The sequence below is a fragment of the Paralichthys olivaceus genome, chromosome 6 (genome assembly GCF_024713975.1).
Source record: "Paralichthys olivaceus isolate ysfri-2021 chromosome 6, ASM2471397v2, whole genome shotgun sequence".
Lineage (NCBI taxonomy): Eukaryota > Metazoa > Chordata > Actinopteri > Pleuronectiformes > Paralichthyidae > Paralichthys > Paralichthys olivaceus.
In genome coordinates this window covers 6,488,964-6,498,909 of record NC_091098.1, presented here as the reverse complement: position 1 = coordinate 6,498,909, position 9,946 = coordinate 6,488,964, and the positions used below count along the sequence as shown (strand labels likewise).

At 41.4% G+C, this 9,946-nt stretch overlaps 1 protein-coding gene across 1 annotated transcript; it reads right to left on the bottom strand.

Annotated features, from left to right (window-relative positions):
- Positions 1 to 6,449: 6,449 nt before the first annotated feature.
- Positions 6,450 to 8,714, bottom strand: LOC138410577 (nucleolar protein 58-like). The gene is made up of 3 exons (XM_069527362.1): positions 8,588 to 8,714; positions 7,638 to 8,419; positions 6,450 to 7,535 (listed from the first exon to the last, which is right to left on the bottom strand). The coding sequence occupies exons 2-3, from the start codon at positions 8,208 to 8,210 to the stop codon at positions 7,260 to 7,262; spliced, it is 849 nt and encodes a 282-aa protein (XP_069383463.1). The 5' UTR covers positions 8,211 to 8,419; positions 8,588 to 8,714; the 3' UTR covers positions 6,450 to 7,259.
- Between the last annotated feature and the right edge of the window lie 1,232 nt (positions 8,715 to 9,946).

Sequence of the window (9,946 nt, the reverse complement as noted above, 5' to 3'; positions counted from 1 at the left end):
CACCAAATTTGAACATGACCTAAAGGACCACAGATTGTCTTCACACTTCGAGCAAATATGGATGTAGTCACCGTGAAATTTGGCTGATTAATGATGGCGTGGCCGCAGGCCTGGAAGAGCAACTCAACTCCCCATTTTACCATCAACATGTCCCCCCTCACAAATCCCCCCCCCAAAAAAACACTGACAAACTGCTGCTGATTGCTGATTGCTGTATTTATATGCTGGGGTGTGGGTATGTTGGAGGAGGATGAGGCAAATGTTGCCATGTAGTTAGATGTGGTGTCCCAGAGAAGATCATGGATTGTTTTTGCAGGTTTGTTGGAGGACTGAAGGCAGAATGACTGGATTTTGGGAATGCGAGAAAGAGCATATGATTATTTAGGGAACTTTCACACCAACCTTGTTTGGACCTTTTGACTTTTCAGTTTAGTCTGAGCCCAAATAACAGGTGTGAAAGGTGTCAACAGACATGGTCTTAGTCCAGATCACACTCAACCATGGTTCAGTTAATTTACAGTTTGAAAACACTTTTTTGGATAGTTCTGATATTCTGCCCAGTTGCAGGAAGTTGAGACGGAATTAAACAATAGGAAAAGGAAGAAGAGCTCCCAGGATTGCTTGTACTCTTCTCTGACTGTATCATCTCCAATGACATAAATGTTTGAATGACAAGGTCTGTGATGGTTAGTGATGCTGGTAGTAATACCATAATGATATTTAAGTGACACATAAATGAACAAAATCAGACCAGTTCATTCATTTTCTCCGATCAAGCAGAAAGACTAATACTCGCCAAAACAGGAAAGAACGTATGTCATACAAAAATCTTTAATGTGCTTCCTTAAATGCAATGTGACACCAAAACTAAACGAAATATGAAATGTAAATAATGTAACATAGACATTAACCCTCTGACCTGTGTGGAGACTTTTAGATGTAAAAACACACATAATTACTCTCTGGGTGTGGTTACATATATAACATGACCCTTGATTTGGACATCATAGCAGTCTTTTTCTCCAGATGTGTATTTATAGCTGGTGTAAATGCAAAGGCCGATGTCATGTGCAGGTTTGGATAACATGTTAGCACCAGAAATCCTCCACTTTGCCCCACATCTCGAACCCTTTTACCCTCCACTGTTCAGCCATCCATTACCACATCTCTTCTCCATACCTGACATCCGTCCTCTCCTCCGCTGACTGACAGGCATCACTCCACCACCTCAGCAACCCGAACACCTCCCTCCTCATAGAGAGACGGACAGATCGGACAGATGGGTGGATGGATGGCAGGGACAAAAGGGAAGGTGGATTTGCCACTCCACCTCTGTGCTGTTATGATATTGAATGCCCGCCCACTCCTGTCATCGCCGTGGTAGCGGATAGATTGCCTTTACACTCAACCACTTCACACATCTGAAGCCCTCTCTCTCTTTCCTCCTTTCTGCTCTCTTCCTTTATTTCCTTTAAACTCCCTTCTCTCACCTCATCTCTCCAGAGTTTCATTTTTCTTTCTACCCCTGGCATAAAAGCAACACTGGCGTGACGTTAAAGATCAATTTAACAATATATACTGAGCGCAGTTCCCGGGAGAAATTTGTAATCAAGAAGTGTATTGATCTGGTGTATTATTCTATAGTTTACTGTGAATGTGTGAATGTTGGAACAAAGTCTCATAATAACGCTTGATTATGGGCAGATACATCCCAGGTTTAGTGCAAAAAAAAGGACACTAAGGTAATACCTGGAATTGAGTTTCTCCTGAGAAAAGTCAGAGAGTTACTGAGGTGATTGTTTTTTTTACTTTGAGAGAGTGGAGAACTTTATGTAACTCTTGTAAAGAAATGCGTCACTACACTGATGGCTGCAGTTCATACTGTGAGCAGTGCAGCAAGATAAGAGACTGCTGGCAGGGCAGCGGTTTGCAACATCGTGATTGTTTATTTTTTCATCTAGAGGATGGTCATGCATCATGGTGCTGAAAATTACATCAAGATAATAAACAGGGTAAATGAACAGGCCACAGTCCACTGAGCATGATGCGTCCAGGTGAAGTGTCAGCCTGATTTGACTTCACTGACTATGAATTTACCAAGAACGCATGACCACTCCCACTGACTGATTTCCAAATTTGAGGCTAGAAAAGATATATATATATATATATATATATATATATATATATATATATATATATATACACGGAGGTTTTTTTAAATGATGACCATAGGTTGGTCACAATGTGAGAAAGAATGGTGAAACACTGACAGGTAAACTGATTCAATGAACCGTCGATGAACTACAGAAAACTTAAATACAAGAACTAACATAACACAGATGGAAACATTAAAGGTGGGACAAGTAATCAACTGGGAGCAAACCACAGACAGAAGCACCAAAGTAACGAGAATCAACGGTGAGTACAAATAAAACAGGAAGTAACTAAATACACAATTCATAAAAACATACAACTTAACTGGATGCTAGACAAGTGTATACAAAGAAGTTAAAATAACAACAACAGCCGGCCCCTCCAACATCCTTAGAAAAAAATGCCATGTGCACCTCCGCATCACATGTTAGCACCAGAAATATATGTTGAGGATATCTTTATGAAAAAGATCTCTCTGAAAAATTTAAACGGCATAAAAGTTGCGACAGTCAGTGAGACACAATGAGGCTACATTTTTGCGGCAGGCTTAGCATTGCTCAGCTAATTGATGAAGGCTGCAGGATTGGCATATTGTGTGTTATGTTGTCTATGTTGAGTTTGGCTTCAGTTTGTTTGCCCCCACTTTTTTTTCGAACGCCCCAAGAAGTGTCTGATTGTTTTCTTTTTCTCTATCAATTCATATTAAATGCTTTAAAGCTAATAGCAAAAGTTGAATGAGCTGAATTGAATATCTGCCAGAGATATATCACATTCTGATTGGCTGTTTTTTTACAAGTCGCCACTGCTGCAAAAAATGTATGCATAGTGGTGTAATGTGTGATTTAATTCTTCTTTTACATTTCTCTACATGAGGTGAGCAACGGCAAAACAAAATTCTTCCCTGGTGCAATATTCTAAACTTACCTGAAAGAATCAGACCACAAAAACAATGTTCTGAGTTTAAATCTCCTGACAGGAAAACAAACATTTATAACCACAGAGAAATGCTACTCCTCCTAGAGATACTCAGGATTGAGACTCCACAGCAAAACTACTAAACCTGACTTTTTATAACAAAACAAAATAAGCATGTTACTGTCAGCTGTGGTTTGAATATGGCAGCTGTGTTTTTTTATTTTCTTTATGCACCAACGTTATGATCTGTTAGTTGGTCCAAAGCTGCGTCATGAGACAACGTCTCACAGCGGGCGTACGTAGAAAGATGGATGGACTGTACTTCCATCAGGCTCAATCAGACTCCGCCACTCTTTACAATCATGCACAATCTTGTCTTGTGCACCATCGCAATTTTTATAACACAAGTCACCACTTGTTTATGTCTTTGGGAAAAAGGGAATAAACACAGTGTCGTCAAGTTTGAGGCGAGTCAAGTGACAGAGGGAACACAGATTCAGAAACGCACCACAGTAAATATTTAATGGTACTTGCGCTGGCAGAATCCTGTGAAGAGTTTTGTGGCTCTGCTTTTGTTTCTGAAAAATTCCTGATTCCCTCTGATCGGTTTGGCATCAAGGTCAACTGTGACCAAGTGCACGGGTGCCTCGGTGGCACCCTGGTTAAGAAGTGTACCACATAACCACGGTGTCAGTGGTTGGAATCCCAGCTGTGGACTATTTTCAAAGTCGTACGCTTTACTCCTCCCAAAGGGACAGAGGCAAAAGTGAAAACTGTCTTTTAAATATATCCACCAGTTTCCTCCAACTTCAGGACTGTTGTTTTTTAAAACAGAGACTGTGTGTGTGTGTGTGTGTGTGTGTGTGTGTGTGTGTGTGTGCGTGTGCAAAATGTGCCCCACTTCAGCCTCCTCTCGTAACCTGGCTTCCCTCAACACCTTACTGTGCTGTTGTCCTCCTTCTGAGAGGAAGTTGGAGCGAGGAGCATGCCAGCTGTGCCGGATGCACTCAACAGCTGGCAGAGGCGACAGCCACCTTGCGACAACATGCCATAGCAGCTCCGGATGATCCATTTCAATGGATGGAAATTCCACATTTAAACACTCTGATTTCAGTTTTTATTGCAGATGTGATTGAAGTAACACCCACTCTCTCCCAGACCCGTGTTTACTGATTTTAGTTTATGCTTCACACAGTTATTTTGTCAAAATATTTCTGATGCATGCTGCTGTAGCATCAAATCCGATCAGCTTTGTGTAGCCCATATTCACAATCTGTACAAGGTGCCACATCCTCTGTCCTTAACCCTCGACTATTGTGAGAAAAAAACATCAATCATCAGGTATCAGTGGCTTCTTTATGGACGTCTAGCGTCAGAAAGGCAGAGGTAACTGGCTTCAGAGCCAAAAGATGCCAGGGATAATAGAATTTGGTTCACCTACCTTGAATTCTTTTTCACTGAAGAGGTAAAGATCTTTCTGGCTCTGTCTGTGGTAACGTGTCACCTTAAACTATACAGCAGCCCTGCCATGTATCAAAATAAACTACTGTATCGTTTTATTTTAAAGATACTAAAGAAAACTTTTCCAGGGGAGCATGAAATCACATTTCATTAATATACATACACATAAACTGCATGCAAGACCAGTATAGGTAGCTGCAAGGAATCAGCTATTTTATCAAATGATAATGATTGTAAATGTGCAGCAAACATGCTGACACCAGCTCAACTTCATAACCCCTTCTCATCTTGGTCAGCCTCTCTCTCTCACTCGTGTCTCCTGATAGACTCCTGCATATCGATGCTCCTATCTCTGCCTCCAATCTCATTCTGAAGAGTAAAAGAGGTAGAAAACCTTGAGGCGTGCATTTTCAATTATCGTCCCCACGCGGCCTTGTTCAATAGTTATTTGAGAACAAGTCTCACGAAAAACTAAACATCTAAGTTACACACTTAGACTTAAAGGCGTTGTGAGCCACAACAAACATGAGTGGTGGATGGGATAACAACCTGTTGTGTCATGGCTATGCAGCACAACGCTGCTAATGACAATAAGGCACAAAATATGTGTGAATCTACTAAATTAAACTATCTCATATCATTATAAAGTAATCTTGTACAACAACTATGAAATGGTTCGTAGTTTATTTTCTGTGCACAACCCACGAAAACCTAACATAGGCTGAAAGTAGCAAGCCAAGTAAAACCAACACCAAAGCACAACATGTGGAGAATTAACAAGAATCGAGCTGGCAAACATTTCTCACTTTGTGTTTCTTTCTTCTTTGGGTCTCCCCTTGTGCGGATCATCAATTGTCTGAACCTCAGTGTTCTGATCTCAACAAGGCTGAACAAATTACTGAGTAAACACCATTTTTATGACATCACATAGACATCTCACAGAAAGTATTTTCAGTATTTTTACAAAAATGCCAAACACAGAAGTATTTTAATAAAAAATATGATAACATTTGATATCCACCATTCCATTCAGCAATTTAAAAGCCAGTTGTATCATACCAAACAATGAGTTAGCTTTAATTATATCCCAACCAACAATAGGGCTCCATTTGACTTTACTGTGTCAAAGTAATTTTCAGTTATTTCCAGTGAGGGGCGAAAATTCTAGCAGGACCCCTGCTTCTAACATCAGCAGGAGGTGATCGGTCAAAACATCCAAAAAGTCTCTAAACTGCAGCAAGTGAGCGCTCCCTCCACAGACAGCAGGAATCACTGACATTCTGTCATCCCTGGTCCCTTGGTTTTCATAAAGCACATGCTGTGAAACACACAGACCTTTAAAACACACATCATTCGTGCTGCTCTTAAAGGTACAGTGTGTAAAATTTAGTGACATTTAGTGGTGAAGTTGCATGTTGCAGCTGGACACCCCTCACCCTCCCCTTCCCAACATGAAAGAGAACCTGTGTTGAACTTCAGTTGTCATAAAAAGTCAAAAGGTTTTAGTTTGTCCAGTTTGGACAACAGTAAAAAAAAAAAAATAAAATAAAAATATCCATGTAACTATTAAGTTTTTAGATATAAAATCCCATTATATGGTAAAGAAAACAATTTAGATGAAACACGTCTGTGAGTGTGTGTGTGTGTGGTTTCAGAGCAGAATTCCTTCACCCTCATTTGGTGCACATCCAAATTAAAATGTAGTGAATTTAAAAGTGGTTTTATAAGGAGACTGTTGGACCTTGATGGGGGTTTGAGCGCTACTGTGAGACACTCTGGTTTAAGATATCAGGCAGAGCATCATAACATCACAACATGCAGCATTCACATCTAATAACTTTTATCATATGTTACGTTTCCGTGTTTGCAGAAACAATAACACTGACAATTAACAAAGAAAGAACTCAGGGTGGACGTGAGGCAGTCAAAGAAAAAAGGTTTATTTACAATTTAACTGATGGTGAACAACAAATGAAGGTTTGAAACATGTGGGGGAAGGAGGAACTGTGGGGGTTGTGCCAAACAAAATAAACAAAGTACAACAAAATAGAGCCTAGCTCAACTCTATGTGTAAGAAAGTAAAATAACACAAAAGGCCTGACTATCTCATCTAAAAAAGTGTCTGAAACTTATAAAAGTACATCAGTGGCAACGACCCATAACCTAGTGTACATAACAATTTCTTCCTACGTGTGAGAATGTATAGGGTACCCCAGCCTTACCTCAGTTCAACCTCCCCACCACAAACCTTGCTTGATAGAAAGCAACAGAGGGAGAACAAAGCAAAAGAGAGGCTTTTAAAATGGTGCCCTCTGTCTCTGATTGGCTACTTGGCTGAAGTGTGAGCCATCCACAGATCTTCTGGAGCTGGCAGCCAATCTTCCACTTTTCACCTGCAGGACAAAGGGAGGAGAGAGCAAGGGAGAGGGAGAGAGAGAGAGAGACCCCTGCACACACACACACACACTCACACACACACACACTCAATACACGTAACACCATATGTCATTATTTACATATACATGTTTAGTTTTTATAATTGAGATTGATGTATACTAACCAGCATCTGGAATAAAAGAGCTGTTGTGTTGTTATTTATTTGTTATTGTCTATTTTCCAAAAAATATATACCTATATAATACATGTGTGGGAGAGGGGTTAAGGGATAAGGGAGTGGGGGGAGTCAGGATGAGGGGATGGTTGAGGGAGAGGAAGGATAAGAGAGGAGATTAGGACGAGCTCCAGCGTTTAAAGAGAAAACAGGAGAACAACTTCCTCCTCTTTGTCCCTTCTCTCTCCTTCTTTTCTCTCTTCTTCAGTTCTTTCCTCTCCTTCTTCTCTCTCTCCAGTTGCTCTTTCTTTTCCTGCTTCCTCTCCTTCTTTTCTCTCTTCTTCAGGTCTTTCCTCTCCTTCTCTCTCTCCAGTTGCTCTTTCTTTTCCTGCTTCCTCTCTTTCTGCTCCTTTTCAACCTTCTCCTTGTTTGAGTCAGTCTTCAATGAGAGTTTCTGAAACAACATAAGTGTCAGCATTTTCTTCTTCAAAGTCTAAACATGAAACAAACCTACAATCCATATAAGTCAAATCTAAAATGATCTGATGTGACATACCTGAGACAAAATGTTCTGCAGTATGAAGAGTTTCACTTCCTCCAGCTCAGCAGCCAACTCCTTATTTGTCTCCTTGATCTTGTTTATCGGATCCTCACTCTGATGGAAGCTGGCCTCCTCTTCCAGGAGGCTGCACCTCAGCTTCTCCTCATACCTCTCATGCAGAGCTTTAAATTTCACCTCCCAGTCAGCGTGCTCTTTCACCTTGTCCGTGTGCAGGCACTGAAGATCAGCACCCAGGGAGACGTTTTCTTCCTCCTTCGTTTTCATTGCGGTCTTCAGACCTTCAAGCTTCTTCTCCAACTCTTCCTCTCTGGCTCTTGCCAGAGCAACGTTCTCAGCAGTCAGCTGCCTCTTCAGAACAGCGTATACTGCAGCTACAGCAGCGTTTTCTGCTGCCTGCTTTTTCAGAGCAGCTTTCTCTGCCTTCTGCTCCTTCATAGCTCCGTTCTCAGCAGCCAGCTTCCTCAGAGCAGAGTTTGCAGCTAGAGCTCTGGTTTGTTCAGCCAGAGCAGCGTTTTGTGCCGCCTGTTCATTCAGTGCACCCTGCGCAGCAGCCAGCTGCTCTTTCATCGCTCTACAGCCAGAGCATCATTTTCTGCTGCCTGCTTTCTGAGTGCAGCGTTTTCAGTGGCCTCCTCCTTTAAAGCCGCCATCTCAGAAGCCTGCTCCTTGTTGTCTCTCTTTGAGTCCTGCAGAGCTCGGTGGAGGGCCTGCAGCCTTTTAGTGATACTGCACCCGTTGTGTTGGGCAGCATTATTAGTCTGCATCTGTCCAAGTGACTGAAAGACACAAATATACATATAACAGGTAAATACATAGTCCCATCCTAACTTCAGATAAATTCAAAGAGACAAAGCGGAATGTTGGAATTGGAAAGACAATTGTGTTTTGAGGATAAACTAAAAATTGTTTAACCTGAAGTCTCTCCTGCTTAGAAGAAAACTTACCTCTTCTCTTGAGCAGTTGATATTTTCCATGTTGAATGAACGCAGGTGATCCAATGAAACAAAGTTCTTGTAAAGTAATTTTGCTGTGAAGCGCTGGTCTACTGCCGTCGTCTGTGGTGGTTTAAGGACGTTCTCAGAGAGAAGATTTTCGTGCAGCTGTTGTCTACTAATAATCGTTTGAATCTGCTGAGAGGTAATTGGCTTTGATCTAGAATCCAAAGATCTAAATGTCATGTGACCTGGACTGAAACATCAATGCCCAAACTGTTTGAAGTGATTTGACTGATCTGAATTTGAATTGAATAGTATAAAAAACACAAATACACTCATGTCACCCAACATGGCTCATATCATATAATGCCTTCAAGACCTTTTACAAAATATTAAACTATAGACTATTATTTCTCTATGTAAATTGAACACACACACACATACAAGCTCTACAACTGCATTGGTTGTTTTATTCTTCAGCAACACTCGTCCTCCTATGTGTGTGTGTGTGTGTGTGTGTGTTTCTGTGTGTACTCCAAGAAGTCCTCCCACATTCAGCACTGAGTGCCACATGAAATGACTCCTCACCATCCCCACTGGCCTTGTGTCCAACCGCGTTTGGCATTTTGCCGTTAATGCACTGACCTGCCAGGAACCCTGGGTAAATGGAGGTCCCGCTGTTGCAGCCAGATCACAACACAACAAACTAAACAAACACAACAAGCAGGGTTCAACTCAGTGGAGACCTGACCACAACACTAATGGAGCACTCGCCGTTTTCATATTTACATCAGGGATGCTTTAATTTCTTTTATTTCTGGTTCTATAATTGAGTCTCTGAGGATGTGTGTGTGTTTGTGTGTGAGCTAATGCAAGTGCAGCATAACAGGTTTGTTTGTTCTCTGGTGAGAGGAATCACAGCAGAGTTGTGCAAACAACACACAACACTCATTACTACAGTATCCAAGCCTCTGCTCTGAAGACGTAGCAGGAGTAAAGCAGCCCTTCTCAGTATCTCAGTTCCCTACAGGCACACACATACACACACACACACAAGCACAAATCTGTCTCAGTGTTGAGATCACCTCTGTGGAAGTGAATGTAGTGAGGTTGCTGGTGTGTATCATATTGTCATCATAGGATTAGTCAACTAAGATTTGTAATTGAAGCAAATGTCAGAGAGGAAGCTTTACCAACTGCAGAGAAGCCAGTATCTCACAGTACAGCTCCGGGGTGCTGGTGACTGCTCTTAATCTCACATCCAGTGTCAAAGCACAGGCATTCAGTCACAATAGCAATTTATATTAGGTATTAGAAAGCAAATCAAACAGTGACAGTTCAAACTTCACAGTTATTTCACATGGATTA

Excerpts from the sequence above, each read along its gene's own strand:
- LOC138410577 (XM_069527362.1), bottom strand. The coding sequence starts at position 8,210 with ATGAAAGAGCAGCTGGCTGCTGCGCAGGGTGCACTGAATGAACAGGCG. Across the intron at positions 7,536-7,637 it reads TGCAGAACATTTTGTCTCAG|AAACTCTCATTGAAGACTGA; the intron begins GTATGTCACATC and ends ATGTTGTTTCAG.